Source organism: Puma concolor, chromosome B1 (genome assembly GCF_028749965.1).
Source record: "Puma concolor isolate L17-30 chromosome B1, mPumCon1.1.hap2, whole genome shotgun sequence".
NCBI lineage: Eukaryota > Metazoa > Chordata > Mammalia > Carnivora > Felidae > Puma > Puma concolor.
Window position 1 is genome coordinate 151,580,809 of NC_141670.1, and position 21,041 is coordinate 151,601,849.

Genomic DNA, 21,041 nt, shown 5'->3' on the forward strand with positions numbered 1-21,041 from the left:
TACCACTATATGTTAATTATACTAGAACTATAATAAAACACTTAATTAAAAAATTAAATTAAATTAAATTAAATTAAATTAAATTAAATTAAATAATTAAACAAAATAGTCCCAGAGTACCCAAACAAATATTCACATGTCAGAGTATATTAGGTTACCACAAAATGTTGCTCTTCTGGGGCGCCTGGGTGGCGCAGTCGGTTAAGCGTCCGACTTCAACCAGGTCACGATCTCACGGTCCGTGAGTTCGAGCCCCGCGTCGGGCTCTGGGCTGATGGCTCAGAGCCTGGAGCCTGTTTCCGATTCTGTGTCTCCCTCTCTCTCTGCCCCTCGCCCGTTCATGCTCTGTCTCTCTCTGTCCCAAAAATAAATAAACGTTGAAAAAAAAAATTAAAAAAAAAAATGTTGCTCTTCTGTAGCAAATATCTGACTTGAGTGACTCAAAGGAAATGACGATTTTCATTGGTAGAAAAACAATTTGGCACTTTGGCTCTAGAACAACTTTCCTCCAGGGATGGGCACCATGCTAGGGAAAGAAGAGCAAAGTTTTTTGCACCAAATGCCTTCTAGGAATTTGATGCACTTAACACCTTTGTTCAGTTACATTAGAAGTTCAGTAAACTTGTAGGTGGCCTGGGAAGCTAACCAATAATTTATTTTTAAATAAGATTGCATGTTTTAAACTTCAAGAAACTATCTTTATGAAGATTTATGGGAACAGAACCTGTCTGCAAATTGGCATTTGAATACTATTCACATGCATTTACATTTGTATAATGATAACATGCATCTACAAGAAAACAGAAGACTGATCCTGAAATTAGAAAAATTTAGAGTTTATAGATAAAATGATAATGGGCATGTGGTTGACTGTAGAGCAAGCCTAAGTTTCTGCCTTCAGGGAAGGCCTTTCTAGAAAAAGGAAAATCCATGTGGATAAAGAGGTCTATGATGTCTTTTGCTGACTCAAACCTCTTTGAACTCACACATATAAAAGTCCTCAGCTTAGAGTCTGGTTACTGAAGAATATCCCAACTCAGATCATTAACAGTTCAGACTGCCCTATATATTCCTCAAGATGTGTATTTATCAGTCTGAAAAACTGCAGAAAGCAAAGTCACAAAATTATTCAAATTATCACCATGTTTTCATTGACATCTTTGGAAAAATGATGCCATGCATATGCCCTTTTAAACACTGAATACTACAACTTAATGAAAGTAAATGAATATGATAAATTGGATTTCAAACAGATTATAAATTGTGTTACTCTGAATTAAGTATCATCTGTACTTGCCCTTTCCTTTAAGGAATGCAGAATGCCAAATAGGTGTTAAACAGGGATTACTTTTAGCTACCTTCCCATTTCAAGTTCCAAGAGTTTATTTTGTATTCCCCCAAATTTTTAGTTGAATAAAATATCCCTTAGTCTTCTTCTAATTGTACATTCAACATAGAAATTTCCTTTTAATGAAATAGTTTTCTACAACCCCCACAAAAATTAGAAATTTTAAATATCACATGCTTTCTCTGAAGGCTATAGAGATTTCTGTCCATTTTCATGAAAGTTATATTTCCAGCTATGATAAAAAAAAATTTAAATGACCTCTAAGATTCCCATCCCTCAGTGTACACACTCCTGGACACTCAAACACTAATTTAGGTGCTGCTGTGAGGGAATTTTGCAGATATAATTAAGGTCTCAAATCAGTTGGCTTTAAGATAAGGAAATTGTCCTTGGTGGACCTACTCTAATCAGGTGACACCTTTGAAAAGGACTAGGCTCTACCTGGAGAGATATTCAGGATGTAAGAGATTTGTTGGGAGGGTGATTCTCCATTGCTGGCTGTAGAGATGGAATGCGCCACATGCAAAGAATGTGGTGGAATCTATGAGCTGAGAGAGAGACGCCTGTGACAGCCAGCAAGAGAACAGGGACCCCAGTTCAACTTCAAAGAACTGAGCTATGCCTAGAACTTAAGTGAGCTTAGAAAATGATCACAAATGTCAGATGAGATAGCTGCCTCAAGCAACACCTTGATTTCAACCTTGTGAGATCCTGAGCAGAAAACTCAGCCATGACATGTACAGAACCGTGAGCTAATAAGTTGGTATTGCTTTAAGCTGCTAACTTTGTGGTAATTTGTTGCACAGCAATAAAAAATTAATACATCACTGTTTGCTTTCTGATGCAAGTAAAGCAGGAAAAAAAAATGCATGGGCACAATGGTGCAGTGCATCTCTACTTACAATCAGGCTAGATTCCCAAGGCTTTACTGAGCCTATTTTTCTCCAAATCTGAAGTGATATTATGCAAATCACTAGCAGGACCTCTCCAGAATGGAAAGTCAATGATGCATATTGGCTTTCATGCATCTCTTCATATTATCATATTATTCATAAAAGTTGATACTGAGTTGACAGTTTATTCATACAGGATTAAATAGCTGCAGATTTAGACTATGGCTCCTGAAGCTTTTGTAATGTGGCATTGTACACCTGTTATTCCCCAGAGGTTCTCACAAACAGAGAACCTAACACACCTATTTGTTGGTTGCCATTCCCCCTGCCCAGATGTTCACAGCTCCTTGTATGGGATTTGTAGATATGACTGCCACGGCACTTGAAGCAGTGGGCTATTGGTTGTTGAACAACTCCTCTGCTAAGAGTCCTACCATTCAGTCTGTAACAGTGATGTGATCTTCCTGTCATCTACTTTCTCCATTTGCCCTATTCAGAGACACTCTGATGAGAAGACAGATTTGAAAGCCCTTAAGTCTCCTTAAGTTCTAGCCTTCCTTCTTTGGTTCTCTTATTGATTTTGAATGTCTTGGAAATATACTAAGATTCTCTGAGAAAATGAATGGTCAAATAAATGAAGAATGAATGAATGAGTGAATAGATGAATGTATAAAAAATAAATCAATTTAAGAGAATGCACTCAATGGAGTGGAAGTGTGGCACTGCGGGAAAAACAATGGTGCCCTAGGAGTTAGAAGGCGTGAGTCTGAGATGACCGCTAGTTCTGTTACATCAGAGGTCGTTTAATCATCTCTGGGCGTCAGTTTTCTCACCTGGAAAATGTGTTACATTCTACCAAATAGTTTCTAAGTTATCCTTAACTTCTGAATTTAGGTTTTATTTAAAAAAATTTTTTTAATGTTTATTTGTTATTGAGAGACAGAGAGAAACAGAGCGTGAACAGGGGAGGGACAGAGAGAGAGGGAGACACAGAATCCAATGGAGGCTCCAGGCTCTGAGCTGTCAGCACAGAGCCCGACACGGGGCTTGAACTCTCAAACCACAAGATCGTGACCTGAGCTGAAGTTGGTCGCCTAACCCACTGAGCCACTCAGACACCCCTGAATTTAGGTTTTAAATCATTCAAGAGGCTAAATAATGTTACACTCCACAGAGCTTCTGTTTGTTGTTATATTCTGGCACCTTAATTCTTGTCCATTGGAAGACACACTGCCTCTCCACAGCCAGCTGTCTAGATTCTTTTTAATCAGCCAATGCATACATTGTCAATATTTTCTATACCCAACAGAATTCAAGCCTCTCAAGCTCCACTAGGTTTATTGGGTAAATGTATTGCTTATGCCAAAGCTATTATCTTCTTAATTATTTAGGTCCATATGACTTGTATCTTTTATGCTTTCATTTATGTATAAAATATGTCTATATTCAAAAGAAAAATTTCTTGTAAATCAACCAATATTGATTAAAATTACACTCAGTGCAGGGGCGCCTGGGTGACTCTGTCAGTTAAGCATCTGACTTTTAATTTCAGTTCAGGCCATGACTCATTGTTTGTGAAATTGAGCTTCACATCAGGCTCTATGCTGATAGTGTGGAGCCTGCTTGGGATTTGCTCTTTCTCTCTCTCACTCCACTCTCTGTATATCTCAAAATAAATAAATAAACTTAAAAAAATTAATGAAATAAATAATATAAAAAATAAAATTACACTCAGTGCAAAGCATTGGACTAAATCTTGTAAAGGAAAAATACCTTCTGTCCCCAAAGAGGTTGGTTTAGCAACACACACCCACCCAAAGCTAAATTCTAATGAAAGAGGTAAATAAAGTTGATTATAATGGCAAGTTGTAGAGAAAGAGACTACAAAATGACTTAGAAGACCAGGACCTTTTTAAACCATTTGACTCTAATCAAGTGTCCTCTCTCTCAGCCTCTGTTATTTCATATATAAAGCTGGCATAATATCTTCCTCTTACGGATTTGTAAAATTCCTACTCTTTACCAGGCACCTTATTAAATCTTAATGATAAAAAGATGAACAATACCAGTCTAGCTCATTGAGGAATTCACAATTAAATTTAGATTAATATACATGCAAACAAATACTTGACACAATGTCATTAGCACTATTGTTGATAAGAGATGTGGACTGACAGCACAGAGAGCCAGTGCCTCTAGAAATAGAAACCACGAGTAATATTGTACATTCCCAGATCCTGATCTTAATATACGTCCCTTCACCCCAAGATAACCTTGATGCATATCCAAGACAAATGGTATTCTTGCTGGAAAAGGTAGACCAAAGAAACTTGCTGTTGTCCAAAGGAGAACCAGAAAGCTTGTAACTGTTACAGTGTAAGAGTAACCTGCTGAGTTTTCCTTTTTACAGGACAGTAGGATTTGGCACCCAGAGCAGAAGTTTGAAACCATGGATGATTGCCCTTCTCATTGTGTTATTACTGACAGTGGTGGCAGTGACCATTGGTATTCTGGCCCACTTGTTAGTCTCTGGTAGGTAAAGATTGTGAATTTCACTCAGCTTGATTTCATTTTTCTGCAAACTTTCATTTGTATATATGTAAATGTAATTTTATCTAAAAGTATTTTTGTGCTTTTACCAGCATTTAGAATTTAATTTTTTTCAGTCATTTTATAAAAATAATTATTGAATGCCTATTGTATATGAGTACTTTTCTGGATGACTCAAGGTACAACATTATATAAAGCAGACCAGTTTCCTATCTCCTTGGAGCTCACAAGCTAATATTCTTTTAAGACTACACAAAAGATCAAAAATGGTAACTGAAAGAGGCGCCTGGGTGGCTCAGTAGGTTGAGCAGCTGACTCCTGATTTCCCAGGGTCATGGGTTCAAACCCCACGTTGAACTCTGTGCTGAGCGTGGAGCCTGCTTAAGATTCTCCCCTCTTGGGGCAGCTGGGTGACTCAGTCGGTTATGTGTCTGACTTTAGCTCAAGTCATGATCTCACAGTTCATGGATTAGAGTCCTGCATCAGGCTCTGTGCTGACAGCTCACAGCCTGGAGCCTGTTTTGGATTCTGTGTCTCCCTCTCTCTCTGCCACTCCCCTGTTTATGCTCCATCTCTCTCTCTCTCTCTCTCAAAAACAAATACTTAAAAAATTTTTAAAAAAAGATTCTCCCTCTCTCTCTGCCCCTATCCCCCACTCACACACTTTCTCTCACTCTAAAAAGATTTAAAAACTAAAAAAAGTAGCAACTTAAATCTACTGGTAATCATAATAAACAACTCTAACCATTCAAGTGAAAAACTATGATAAATTAATTATATTAGTTATTAAAACTGACTCATTTACTCATCATTATGTCCACCAACATTTCAAGGGACAAAGAAAAACACATGTCCAACAAAATAATGAATTTTGAAATAATTGGTAAACTATAAATATGACAACTATTGTTACTTATTTTTAGAGAAAATTTTATCCTTTCCTAAATGATATTCACATATTTTTTAATTGCCTGATATATTTATAATCACACAAATAATGCATTTCAGAATTCTTTTTAAATTACATGTTTCTCTGCACAGACTGCAAAGCATTAACATTTGTTGACAAATCTCCACAGGGTCACTCACACAGATGTATTTGATAAAACAACTACCTCAGGCTTCTTACTTGAATGGCCTCACCTATTGTCATCTTCCTCAGACTTGTGGGGGGGGGGGGGGAGGCTGGTGAAGACTCTATCACAATCATTAAAGGTTTTTTTTTTGTTTGTTTGTTTTTTAATTTTTTTTTTTCAACGTTTATTTATTTTTGGGACAGAGAGAGACAGAGCATGAATGGGGGAGGGGCAGAGAGAGAGAGGGAGACACAGAATCGGAAACAGGCTCCAGGCTCTGAGCCATCGGCCCAGAGCCCGACGCGGGGCTCGAACTCACGGACCGCGAGATCGTGACCTGGCTGAAGTCGGACGCTTAACCGACTGCGCCACCCAGGCGCCCCTCATTAAAGGTTTTAAGAACACACTTCTGGGCTTTTTGTAACAACCCTGCCTGTAGTTTATGCTAATGGCAAAAGATTCTCAGGTCATTTCATTTGACTGCCTACAAGCCCCTTTACTAGGAGTATAATGTTTGATAATGATATGGATTGTGCAGATGAGTATCAGGGGGACCAAAAAAAAGCACTACAGAGCCCAGAAACGTACCACCTAGAAGATGTACCATTCTGAGATCCCTCTCTCTTTCCTAGGTCCATAGCTGGGAAACCCATTGTGCCCACTGTGTCCTTCCTAGGCCAGGCTCCCTAAGGAGAGATGCTATTCTGTGGCTGCTCCGTTTTTCTATTTTCAACTCTATGTAGGGGCCCCTGGGTGGCTTAGTCAGTTAAGCATCAACTTCAGCTCAGGTCGCGATCTCATGGTTCATGGGTTTGTGCCCTGCCTTGGGCTGTGTGCTAACAGCTCAGAGCCTGGAGCCTGCTTCAGATTCTGTCTCCTTCTCCCACTGCCCCTCCCCTGCTCACGCTCAGTCTCTGTCTCTCAAAAATAAATAAATGTAAAAAAAAAATTAACTCTTCGTAAATTTCTTGCCCCCCACCCCCAGAAGGCCAGACTCCTAAGAATACTAGATTTCTTAGGAGCCCCACTGCTCTGTTTTATCTTTCCCAGCAGCCAAGCAGAGATCTGACTGATTCACCCCACTTACACACTGTTCTTATCTCCCACCTCTGACAGTTTGTTCCCTTTCTTTTCCTGTCTTTCTTACTTTGCCTGGCTCTCCCATTATAAATCAAAATTCACAAGGATGTTCATATACATCTACTTCTAGCAGAGTATAAGGTGGTATACATTTTACCTCAGCAAGACCTAATATAGGAATTAAATGTTTCAGCTTTAGAGCTAGTCTCTCTAGGTTTAAACTCAGGCCTGGCGCCTGGGTGGCACAGTCGGTTGAGCGTCCGACTTCAGCCAGGTCACGATCTCGCGGTCCGTGAGTTCGAGCCCCGCGTCAGGCTCTGGGCTGATGGCTCAGAGCCTGGAGCCTGTTTCCGATTCTGTGTCTCCCTCTCTCTCTGCCCCTCCCCCGTTCATGCTCTGTCTCTCTCTGTCCCAAAAATAAATAAACGTTGAAAAAAAAAATTTAAAAAAAAAAAAAAAAAAAAAAAAAAAAACCTCAGGCCAACTCACTAGTTATATCGCATAGAGCAAGTTACTTAACACCTCTGTGCCACACTTTCTTCACCTGTGAAATGGAGGTGACACCAATCTCAGGGAGCTAGAGTGAGAACCAAATGAATTAATACATGTAAAGTGCCCAGAACAGTGTTTGGCAATATAGTAGACACTCAATAAATCCCAGTTATTATTAACATAAAAATTAATTATTATCTTCATTATATTTATTAAGAAAGTAAATTAGAAAAAAGTCTCAATAATAATTCAAGACTCTATACTAACGCCATTATATCTGTGCCTTAGATCCTCAAATCTAATCATGTAATTTCCTACTTTTCCTTTTTATCACAGGACAGAAAACGGAGTATTATCATGGAACATTTAAAATTTCAGATCTACAAGTCAATAGAAATTCTAGACGAAACAACACATACAACCTTAAGGACTTAAAGGAGATGAGTGAGAATTTGGTAAGTCAGATGTATTCTTTCTGTTTTAAAACAATGTTGAAGGAAGAGATTTGTGGATCATTTCCCTGAATATTTCTCAAAAGACTATTTTCAGACCACTTGCATTAAATCACCTTGAAAATTCCTAGGCCCCATTCCAGACCCACTGAATCAGTGTCTAATGGGATGGGTTGGCAGGGACGGGGGAACAAGGAAATCTCCATCCTGATAAACAGTGATTCTGATAAACCACCCTTTGTGACTCAACCACCTTATCTAAAGGTAAGAGAACTGGGGCATCTAGGTGGTTCAGTTGGTTAAGGGTCTAACTGTTGATTTCAGCTCAAGTCATGGTCCCAAGGTCATGGTATCAAGCTGCATGTTGGGCTTTGCACTGAGCCTGGAGCCTACTTAAGATTTTCTCTCTTTCTCCCTCTGCCCCTCTCTCTTCCTTGCTCTCTCTCTCTCTCTCTCTAAAAAAATAAATAAATAAATAAATAAATAAATAAATAATAAAAATAAATAAAATAATAAAAATCCATAAATGGAAGAGAACAAATGCAGAGTGCATTTATGATAGTAATACTGTGTTTGAAAGTGGACTTTTAAATATCAATAAATCATGTATTTCTCAGAGTGAAGGAGCTTCACATACAAAGACTGAGATAGGTAATGACAGATTACAATCATGAGCACATGCAAGGCCCTTCGCTGGCTGTCATTATTTATTACTCTCATTTTTTCACAAAACGTACTCCCATTCACCTCCCTCAGCAGGCAACCCTTCTTTGTGCCACATGTATTCTTTTGTTTGTATTCATTCCTGTAAAAATGTATTTTGTTGTTTTGTGTGCACATGCTTTTAATTTATTCTTTGTGTTATAAATCATTCATCTTAGTCATTTTGGGCTACTACATCAAACTACCAGATACTGAGTGGCTTGTAATATCAGATATTGATTTCTCAAAGTTCTGGAGGCTGGAGGTCTGAGATCAGGGAACAGCCAGGTCAGATTCTGATAAGGACCCTCTCTCAGGTTGCAGACTGCAGACTTCTCAGTGTATACCCACATAGTGGAGAACAGACCTAAAAAGCTCTCTGGGTCTCATTATAAGGGCACCACCAACCCCACTCATGACCTAATCACCTCTCAAAGGCCCCACCTCCTAACACCATTACATTGAGGGTTAGCATTTCAACATGAATTTGGGGGCAAGAAACAAATATTCAGTCCATGGCATCACTTTTTGTTTCATGCCTTTTTACTCAGAACTTTTTTTAAAGCTCTGTCCATGTTGCTAAATGTACACATAATTCACTGCTATTGGCTACTACAAAATGGTTTATAGTGTGTTTTGCCATATTTTACCTCCTACCTATCATCCCAAGAAATGCTGCACTAAATAGCCTCCTACTTGTCCCCTATAGACCTGTGCAAGTTCTTCTGTGAGCAGAATTACTGGGTCACTGGGTGTGTACCCACTTAATTTAACTAATTAGTGTGGATTGCTCTTCAGAATGGCTGACCCAGTGTACACGCCCATCTGCAGTGCATAAGGATTCCTATGTCCCCACATCTTTGCCAACACTTGGTATTATTTGGCTTGCTGACTTCTGCCAGCCTAATAGGCAATAAGTTATGTCTTTTTGTGATTTAATTTACATTTTTCTAATTACTGAGTTTGTGCATTGTTAAATATGCTTGTTAGCCTTTCGAGTTTTCATTTTTATAAATTGCTTGTACCTATCCTTTACCTGTTTTTCTGTTAGAGTCATTTTGTTTTATTACTGTTATTTTCTAGAAGTTCCTTATATTTTCTAGATATGAACAGTTTGCTGGTTGAGGAAATTATAATCATCCATTCTATCTTCTATTAATTTGGACCATGTTGTCCTTCATGAAATAGAAATCCATAATTTTGAAATGATGATCTTCATCAATTTTGTCTTATGTTTGTGTTTTTCAAGTTTTTTTAAGAAGGCATTCCCTCTTTCAAGTCATCAAAATATTTTACTTTATTTTCTTCTATTAAGTTCAAAATTTTACCTTTTATATTAAGCCTTCAATGTATCTAAAGTCTACCTTCGTGTGTGATGTTAGGTAGGAACCCAGGTTGTATTCTCCAAATAAGTTTTCCCAATTTAACTAAACAATCTTTCCTCCCAATGGCATGGTTGTTCAGCTCTTTACATTTCTCCACACCTGAATCTTGCAGAAAAGGAAACATGATCTATCTCCTCAAATTGCTTCATATCTCTTTGGAGATATGAGAGTAATGAGCATGAAACTGAACACCATGACATAATTAAGGACTAAATTGTATGCTGAGGACCATAAGGGCAGAAGAACTTCAAAGAAAAGGAAATTCAGCTAGGTTTCCCATGGTCAGGAAAGGCTTTGTATTATTTAGCCTTGTTTAAATGAAACAAGTGTCCTTTTTCCTCCACTCACCACCCAGTTACCTTCAGAAGAAGTATGTGAATGGTTCATGCCTCATCCTGCCACTCCTGTTTATTGTTGCTGAATCCCAATGAATGAAACCAGATTCTTCTCTCTGCCCTATATGGGTGCTAATTAGACAGCCAAGAAAGACAGGTTGCAGGTCCTGCTCTTCCTCATAATTTGGGATTTACTGATTTGAATGCAAATGGAGATGCAAAAGTAAAATGAGCTCATGCTCAGATACTGCTAAAAAGACTTCAGTAACCAGACACCTGTAATTCATGACACTCCCAAATAGGTAGGTCACTTTCTTCATTATTATAAGTTCGGGTAGGATCACTGTCTGATGTAGTACTTCATTTGAAGAAACATATTTCAGAAATATCAAGAAATACTTTTAAATTACAGGGTCATTACAGATGTGAAAGTCATAACCTTGTAATTCCATAACAATAGCTAGCATGTACTGAGTGCCAAGCACTATGCTAAAGCACCCTACATGTATTTTAGTTAATCCTCAAAAACAACTTTATGAGGTAACTACAATTACTATCACAATTTTACAGATGAGAAAATCAAGGTACAGAAAAGTTAATTTACTCAAGATCATAGAGCTAGCAAATGTAGCTAGTAAATGATTACATATTCTTAATAAACTTCTGTCATCCATAAGAATAATCTGTGTGACTTTATTTCCCACCTACTATGCACAAAATTCCAGAAATCAAGTAATTATCCCCGGTACATTAGTCTATTTCAATTACACTGTCAACATAGGCCAGTGACCATCATCTCATTAAAAATGGGAACAGTTGGGAATTTTCTTAGGGATGTCTCCCCATAAAAAAACACTCCCCCTGTGCCCAAGGAGCACTCAGGGACACCAGAAAAGGGCTTAAAATGATCCTCCAAATATCCTTAATGCTATGTCTCTAGAACTGTAGAAAAAAAAGGAGCTTGGAAACAGAAAGAGATGCAGAGATAAACTAGTTAGAAACACTCTAAAGGAATTAGAAAACAAAAGTGAGAGATTGGGCTCTGATCAACACTGAAGCAGGAAGTGCTTCTACTGAGAAAAATTAGTCGAGATAAATTTAAACTTAGCAAAAGTATTAGTCCCAAAGTTTGGATTTGCAGAAGGTAAAAGAAGTAAAAGATGCTCCAGGCTTGGTGTAGGACTGTGGCCCTATGCCTGGAGAGAAGATATTGGATTTGGAAGATTTAAGAAAAAACTAAGCAGACATTATCAAGAAACTTCATGTTCAGAGGTTAGAAAAATTGAATGGAGAGTATGGCCAAGTCCTTTCCTGAGAACACAGACCTACATTTATTTTGAAATTAAAGATTTCAAAGGCATGTTTAAAAGAGGAAGATGTGTAACACCTCTACCTTAATTTGAATCCTGGAAGAAAAAGATAATTGTTGTATATTTCATGTCTAATCTGCAATGTAACACTGCAAAGGAGGCATTATTATCCACACTTTAAGGATAAGGGAACTAAACCTCTGAAGTTAAGGTCCATAGCCAGTAAATGACAGAGGGGAGATTTGAAGCCATATAGGTAATTTGAATATGTGCTCTTTCCACTAAATTGTTCAACTTGTCAGGAAGAAACTCAGCTAATATAGGAAGCTCAACTCTGTGTCAATTCTTCTCCCATTTAATATTTAAATTTATAAAGATTATAAATCCCATATGCTGTGCTAGGTAATTTAAGCAACACATTGGGTTTACTTGTTATAAAAGTGTGTCCTCCTCCATAGTATCCTCACTTTCCTGTTCAGTTTTTGGTCCAGCTTTATTGAAACACAATTTACAGATAACATTGTGTCAGTTTACAGTGTAAAGCATGTTGATTTGATGTATTGCAAAATGATTATCACTGTAACACTTCCATCATGTCACATAATTACTATTTTTTTGTGGTGAGAACATTTCAGATCTTATACTGTTAGCAACATTCAAGCAGCATTCAGTATTATTATCTATAATCACCGTGCTGTACATTACATCCCTAGAACGTATTCATCTTATAATTGGAAGTTTGTACCCTTTGATCAACATCTCCCTGCTTCTCCCACCCCTCCCCCTCAGCCTTGGTAACCACCATTCTATTCTGTTTCTATGAATTCATCTTTTTAGACTCCACATATAAGTGATATCATACAGTATTTGTCTTTGTCTGATTTATTTCGCTTAACATGATGCCCTCAAGGCCCATTCATGTTGTCCTAAATAGCAGGATTTCCTTCTTTCTCATGGTTGAATAATATTCCATATGTATATATACATATATATATGACATATTATTGTATTGTGTGATTGTGTGTGTATATATATACATACATACACACACACACACACACACACACACAACATCACATCTTCTTTATCCATTTATCAATTGACAGGCACTTAGGTTGTTTACATCTCTTAACTACTGTGAATAATGATGCAATGAACATGGGAGTACAAATCTCTCTTCTGTATGCTTGCTTTCATTTCCTTTGGATATATACCCAGAAGTATGATTACTGGGGCATATTATAGTTCTACTTTTAATTTTTTGAGAAACCTCTATACTATTTATGATAGTGGTTGCACCAATTTACATTCTTCAAAAGAGTGCACATTCTTCAAAAGAGTTGCATTCTCTCCAACACTTGTTATCTCTTGTCTTTTTGATGATAGCCATTCCAAAAGGTGTGAGATGATATTTCATGGGGTTTTAATTTGCATTCCCTGATTATTAGTGATGTTAAGCCCCTATTCATGTACCTGTTGACTATTTTGCTATGTCTTCTGTGGAGAAATGTCTATACAGATCTTATACCCATTTTTAATCAGTTTTTTTTGGAGTTGTATAAGTTCTTTATATACTTTGGATATTAACCCTTTATCAGATGTATGATTTGCAAATATTTTCTCCCATTCCACAGGTTGTCTTTTCATTTTGTTGATGACTTCCTTTGATGTGCAGAAGCTTTATAGTTTGATGGAGTTCCACTTACCAATTTTTGCTTTTGTTGCTTATGCTTTTGGAATCATATTCAAATAATTGTTGCCCCAACCAATGTCAAGAAACATTTTGCTCTATTTTCTTCTAGAAGTTTTATGGTTTCAGGCCTCTTGTTTAAATCTTTAACTTTAATTTTGAATGAATTTTTAATTTAATTATTTTCAGTTTAGTCTTTAATTTTGAATTATTTTTGAGAAGGAGTCAAGGGGCCCTATTTCATTCTTCTGCATGTGGTTATCCAGTTTTCCAACACTATGTATTGAAGAGATTATCCTTTCTCCATTGAGCATTCTTGGCTGCCTTATTAAATATTAGCTGGTCATATATGTGAGCATTTATTTCTGGGCTCTTGATTCCTTTCCATTGTTCCATGTGCCTTTTTATGTCAATACCATGCTGTTTTGATTATTATAACTTTGTATTAGACTTTGAAATCAGGAAGTGAAATCAAGAAGTGGCTTTGTTCTTCTTTCTCAAGACTATTTGGCTACTCAGGGTCTTTTGTGGCTCCATACAAATTTTAGGATTTTTTTCTATTTCTGTGAGAAATGCCACTAGAATTTTAATAGAGATTGCATTGTTCTATAGATGCTTTGGGTACTATATGCATTTTAACAACATTAATTTTTCCAATCCATGAACATGGAATATCTTTCATTTATTTTTGTCTTCTTTGATTTCCTGCATCAAAGTGTTACAGTTTTCACTTCCTTGGTTAAAGTTATTCCTAAGTATTTTATAATTTTTGATGCTACTGTGAATGGGATTATTTACTTTCTTTTTCAGATATTTCATTGTTAATATATAGAAATGCAGCCATTTTCTGTATGATTTTGTATCTTGCAACTTTACTGAATTCATTGATTACTTATCTGCTTTTTTGTGGCAATCTTTAGGATTTTCTCTATATAAAATCATATATCTGCAAATAAAGACAATTTATTCCTTTTTGATTTAGATACCTTTTATTTCTTTTTCCTGCTTGATTGCTTTGGCTAGAACTTCACCACCATGTTGAATAGGAGTGGTGAGAGTGGGCATCCTAGATATCTTGTTCCTGATCTTAGGAAGATTTCAACATTTCCCTGAGGTATATTGTATAATCTGTGGACTTGCCATAGATGGCCTTTATTATACTGAGGTATGTTCTTTCTATTTACAACTTGCTGAACGTTTTTAATCATGAAAGGGTGTTTCATTTGTCAAATGATCTTTCTGCATCTATTGAGATAATCATGTGATCTTTATCTTTCATTCTATTAATGTGTGCATTACATTTATTGATTTGTGTATGTTGAAGCATCCTTACACATCAGGAATATATACTGCTTGATCATAGTGTGTGATACTTTTAATATGTTGCTGAATTTGATTCACTAATTTTGTTGAGAATTTTTGCATCTATGTTCATCAGAGATTTTAGCCTATAGTTGTTTTTTTTTAATTTTTTTAATTTAATTTATTTTTTAAAATTTATATCCAAATTAGTTAGCATATAGTGCAACAATGATTTCAGGAGTAGATTCCTTAGTGCCCCTTACCCATTTAGCCTATCCCCTCTCCCACAACCCCTCCAGTAACCCTCAGTTTTTTCTCCATATTTATGAGTCTCTTCTGTTTTGTCCCCCTCCCTGTTTTTATATTATTTTTGTTTCCCTTCCCTTATGTTCATCTGTTTTGTCTCTTAAAGTCCACATAGGAGTGAAGTCATATGATTTGTGTCTTTCTCTGACTAACTTCACTTAGCATAATACCCTCCAGTTCCATCCATGTAGTTACAAACGGTAAGATTTCATTCTTTTTGATTGCCGAGTAATACTCCAATGGAGTAATACTCCACTGTGTGTGTGTGTGTGTGTGTGTATATATATACATACCACATCTTCTTTATCCATTCATCCATCGATGGACATTTGGGCTCTTTCCATACTTTGGCTATTGTTGATAGTGCTGCTATAAACACTGGGGTGCATGTGTCCCTTCAAAACAGCACACCTATATCCCGTGGATAAATGCCTAGTAGTGCAATTGCTAGGTAGTAGGGTAGTTCTATTTTTAGTTCTTTGAGGAACCTCCATACTGTTTTCCAGAGGTAGCCTGTAGTTTTCTTATAGTGTCTTTATCTGGCTTTGGTATGAGGATAATGTTTACCTTGTAAAATGAATGTGGGAGTGGTCATTCCTCTTCAATTTTTTGGAAGATTTTGGGAAGACTTGGTGTTAATTCTTTTTTAAATGCTTGGTAGAATTCATTAGTGAAACCATATGGTCCTGGGTTTTTCTGCATTGAAGGGTTTTGATTACTGATTCAACCTCCTTACTCCTTATTGATGTATTCACATTTTTAATTTCTACATGATTTAGTCTTGGTAGGTTGTATATTTCCAAGAATTTATCCATTTATTCCAGGTTATCCAATTTGTTAGTATATAAATTTTCACAGTCATCCCTTATGATCTTCTGTATTTTTGTAGCATCAGTTGTAATATTCTTTCATTTTCTGATTTTATTTGAGTCTTCTCTTTTTTTTTCCTTAGTTTGCCAAAGGTTTTGTCAATTTTCTTTAACTTTTCAAAAAAACAACTCTTAGGTTTTTTAAATCTTTTCTGTTGTCTTTTAGTCTCTATCTCATTTATTTCCACTCTGATCTTTGTTATTTCCTTCCTTCTGCTAATGCTAGTTTTTTCTTCTACTTCTTTCTTTAAGTTTTAATTCCAGTTGAGTTAACATAGTGGTATATTAGTTTCAGGTGAACAATAGTTTTTCCTTCTTTTTCTAGTTGCTTGAGGTGTGCAGTTAGATTGTTTATTTAACATCTTTTTTTCTTAATGTAGGCATTCATCACTGTGGACTTCTATCTTAGAGCTCTTTTGCAGCATCCCATAGTTTTGGTATGCGTTTGCACTTTCACTTGCTTCAAGATATTTTTTTTTATTTTTCTTTTGATTTCTCCTCTAACTCATTGGTTGTTGAGAAGTGCATTGCTTAATTTCCACATATTTGTGAATTTTCTAGCTTTCCTCAGTTCTTAACTTCTAGTTTCATACCATTGTGGTCACAGAAGATAGTATGATTTCAATCTTCTTCAATATTTGCTAAGACTTGTTTTATATCCTATGATGATCTACCCTAAAGAATGTTCTGTGTGTGCTTGAGAAGAATGTGTATTCTCTTGTTGGGTGGATTGTTGTTTATATGTCTGTTAAGTCCATTTGATGTAAAAAATGGTTAGGTCCAAGGGTTACTTGTTGATTTTCTGTCTGGATGATCTATCCACTGCTAAAAATGGGATATTAAAGTCCTCTATTATTATTGTATTATTGTCTATTTCTCTCTTCAGATCTGTCAGTTTTTGCTTAATTTATTTAAGTACTCTGATGTTAGGTACAATATTTATAATGGTTCTATCTTCTTGATGAATTGACTCCTTTACCATTATATAATGACATTCTTTGTCTCTTGTTACTAGTTTTGGCTTATGGTTTCTTGTTTGTATCAGTTTTTGAGGAGGAAGACAACAGAAAAACAACTATAATATGGGAAGGAGGTGGATGGAAATATCAGCATATATTTATTTAGCATAAATAATCTATGACTGGAGGGAAAATGTGGATGGTTGTTTTCTGAGAGAAGTTTTTTTGAGAAAGGAAGCAATATGAACCATCTCAAAACTTCCTGATAAAGTTATGAATATAGCACAGTCTTCACTCTACTGGATAATCTTTTTAGATAATGGCTCATCATTCAGGAACTGTACAAGAGTCTAAGAGTAATGATTCATACCCTCTCTTTCTCAAAGATTAATCAAATTTAGAGATTTCAAAGACAACACACCTGGAGAGGACAGGAACCTTCTAAAGAAATGACCTTTCCTTGCCTCAGGCATCTGGTTTAACTATCTTTAGTGCAACTTTAAATACACACGAATTACATATTTTCCTCTTCTAAAATGGTAATTCAGAGATCTAAGCTTTTGTGGTATACTGAAAGTTAATAATTTATCCTTTATCACCCTTCACTGCAAACATTTTAATTTCTTGAATTTACTTTGCCTCTCAATCTCAGGAATACAAACCAATTTGGGATAAGGTTATCCAATATATTGCTACTTACTATGTGTGATTAAACAGTCAGAGATGTCCATCTGTTTCTTTCTGACATTCTACAAGGAAACACTGAGGAAGGACCAGTATAGTCAAATAAATAACTTTGATAATATCCTATAATGTCACAATCCATTTGCTGATACTATTACCTCATGGTTTAGAGTAATCATACTTCCATAGTACTCCAGTCACACACCCTTATTACACAGGATCCAACTGCCATCTCTAATAGACACAGCACTGGGTTCACAGCTGTGGGAGGTTTTGTTTTTTTTTTAAAAGGATTTTTGTGAACACAGGGTGACGTGATACCCAGAAAGCCACCAAAGCTTCAGAATCCTGTAGATACCATCACTGCTCAGGTTGGCCACGCCATACATAGGTTTAGAAAAATTATTCATAGCTGACTTTTTGATTCTTGGGTTGTACCAAAGATCTAGAGTTTTAAATAGATAGAACTTTTAAAAATTGCAATAAGAACTATAAAGATTACAGTCCTAATTTTAAAGGACAAAGAGGGGCGCCTGGGTGGCGCAGTCGGTTAAGCGTCCGACTTCAGCCAGGTCACGATCTCACGCTCCGTGAGTTCGAGCCCCCGCGTCGGGCTCTGGGCTGATGGCTCAGAGCCTGGAGCCTGTTTCCGATTCTGTGTCTCCCTCTCTCTCTGCCCCTCCCCCGTTCATGCTCTGTCTCTCTCTGTCCCCAAAATAAATAAACGTTGAAAAAAAAAATTAAAAAAAAATAAATAAATAAAGGACAAAGAAAACAGACTGCCTTTGGAGGGGGATATAACAGTTTCTTGATCTCTTACATGCTGCCTGCTACACATCAGTGAGTAGGAGTTTGTTTTATTTATTTATTTATTTATTTATTTATTTATTTATTTATTTATTTATTTATTTTAAGTTTACTTATTTAGTTTGAGAGAGAGAAAGAGAGCGTGTGCAAGTGGCGGGACAGCAGAGAGAGAGAAAGGGAGAGAGAGAATCCCAAGCAGGCTCCACATTGTTAGCACACACCCCAAAAAGGGGCTTCAACCCACGAACCACAAGATCATGACCTCAGCCAAAGTTAGATGCTTAATCGACTGAGCTGCCCAAATGCCCCAATAGAGGCTTTTACTAAAAACACACTTGTGTGCTCATCCCAAGGTCAACTGGCTCATTACTTTTTCACCTTGCACAAGTCACTTCCTCATCTCTGTAATGCAGATAATAATAGTATTCACCTCAGAGGGTTGAGGAAAAAAGCAAAGGAGCTCATAAATACAGTGGACTTTGTGCTTGCTGCATAGGTGATCCACAACAGTGATGACTATTCCTACTATAGTATCTATTGTAGTCTCACCTGGGAGGGGCTTTCCACAAGCAATGAAATTACCTGAAAATGTACATAAGGCAAAAGACTTCCCATCAGTAATTCATAGTCAATTTGCTTTTTTCTCCAGAAGCATTGATCTAAATCTGATGAAAAGCTCATTAAAAACTCTTGCAAGTTTCCTGGTAATGGCAAGGCTTTCTGATAAATTCTCACTTTTTTTCATGCATTCATTCAACAAAAACATGCTACATTTCTACATAGTATGGAACGAGAAAAGATCAATCACCACACTTAACATAAAGGGTTTGCAGTTGAATAAAGGAGATAATATATTTGCATAAATAACTATATTAAGGGAATAGTAGTAAGTATAAGATGGATTAGAAAAATCACAACAGAAAGAGGAAAGATTAAGGAATAACCACAAAGAAGCTTCAAGGAATAACCACAAAGAAGGTATTATCTGAAATAGACATTGAAGGCGAGATATGATTCAGAAAAGCAGAGCCAGCAGAAGGGTGCTATCGTTTCAAGGAATAGCCTGAGAAGGGCAAGTATAAAGGAAACAAGGGCCAGGGCTGACAGGTACACATGCTTGAAGACTGGACAGGATGGAAAATGGGCAGAAGGGGAAGTCCTTGAATATCTGACTCTGTAACCAGAGGCCCAAATGAATTGTGCTTTACTCTTTGTACTTAGAGTTCAGCTCTTGTAGGAAGGCAATCTCAATTAGGACTTATTTAAGGCAAAACAAGTGTTGTTTTTCTAAAGCATCTCTTATACTGTTCTTTGTGTGCTAATCTTATTGTAATTAGGAAAAAGCAACAGGATCTGAAGTTTTCTTCATGGCACATTGGTGAGTCCTTTAATTTTCAGGGCTCATCTGCTGTGACAGTGGAAGAAACTGCTTTTATATTCCATTGGCCAATCTTCAGTGGCATATCTATCTTAAGTTTACAGTGTCAACCCTGAAACACCTCCTACGTAACTACCAAGACTGCTGAGAGGAGCCCAGTTGGGGAGCATCTGACAGTGAAAGGCTGGCGACATGTGTAAACAGGGTTCTTTCCGGAATGAGAGCTGAATGGTTGGGCGAGGCTGTGTGTTGGAGTTAACAGCCTCTCCGTCACTCTTTTATTAAACACCCAACTAACCTTCAATTGCCCTTTTAGAACTTAATCTCAGTGCAACTTCCAGCATTACAAAATCATCAAGCATAACGAGGTACTAGCCTGAAAGGGGGAGGCTCTCTGTTAAATTAAGAGACTAATCCCAACTATCAGACTCTGCCAATGCCCCCAGAAAGGAGGTGGGATAAATTTATTAATCAGTATCTCTATTAGCTTCTGTGAATAATAAATTTATAACAAACTGGCACGCAGTTAAAAAAAAAAGCGTCCTTTGAAACTTCTACAAATTTAGAATGCCAAATTATTGGCAGAATGTTTCTTATAAGGCAAGCCTTATCTTCTAGGAAAGATTAATCATTATTTTAGGGTCTAAGAAAGCTAGTTCATACGTAAAATCCACTCATCAATAAAGTTTATGTTCACGTTTTCCCTGATTTTCCCTTGCTGAAAATCCCTTTTTGGTAGAAACCCATTTAGCCAGTCCCTATGCCCTAGTATTTCTCAGAGTGTTTTCCTCAGGCTACCAGGATCACCTGAAGATCCTGGGGCTCACCCCAGGCTAATCAAAGAGGCTTTATAGGGGCAGGGTTTTGAATTTGTATTAGAAAGAAGAAAACTTCTTTATTTCTATGGTTACTAAAGTCACTTAAACCAAAGATGGAATTGATGCTGGGTGCAGATATTCTTCTCAGCAGGCATGTGGCCAGATGAATGATGTCATCTAAAGCCAAAAACTTAATCCAGTATCTTCACCAACAAGTTATGAACAGCCAGCAGAACAATTGTGGGTGGAATTTCAGAGGATAATTACAAATCAAACTTCTATAAATACGCAACTGCTATTTGCTTTTCTTCCTTTTACTACTTGACACTCCTCTCCCTGTTTTTGTTGTTGTTGTTTTGTTTTGTTTTTACCTTTTTTTTGCTTTTGGATCACCCCCCAGATACTGAGTAAAAGACTAGCTATGTGTTGTGTAACAAAAAAAGAAATTAAATTTAAACAGTTCCATTTCTAGCATATGAACTGCACATTTCCTCAGTCCATTTAAGCTTTTCTTATGTAAATACAAATAAATGTATATTTTGGATACTGGCATTTTTTTTATTTTCTAAATACTACCTTTGATCTTCAGGTTTATAAATATTACC

General features: G+C 36.8%; 1 protein-coding gene and 1 long non-coding RNA gene across 2 annotated transcripts in view; one reads left to right on the forward strand and one right to left on the reverse strand.

Moving 5' to 3' along the window:
• The window catches only part of LOC147581957 (uncharacterized), a 286,206-nt gene that overhangs the window by 136,993 nt on the left and 128,172 nt on the right, over positions 1–21,041 (reverse strand). The window lies entirely within an intron of this gene.
• LOC112858712 (transmembrane protease serine 11A-like) overlaps positions 1–21,041 on the forward strand; it is a 56,164-nt gene that overhangs the window by 9,428 nt on the left and 25,695 nt on the right. Inside the window, 3 exon segments of the mRNA XM_086702838.1 lie at positions 2,575–2,696; positions 4,652–4,773; positions 7,776–7,905. Coding sequence (XP_086558964.1) covers positions 2,575–2,696; positions 4,652–4,773; positions 7,776–7,905 — 374 coding nt within the window.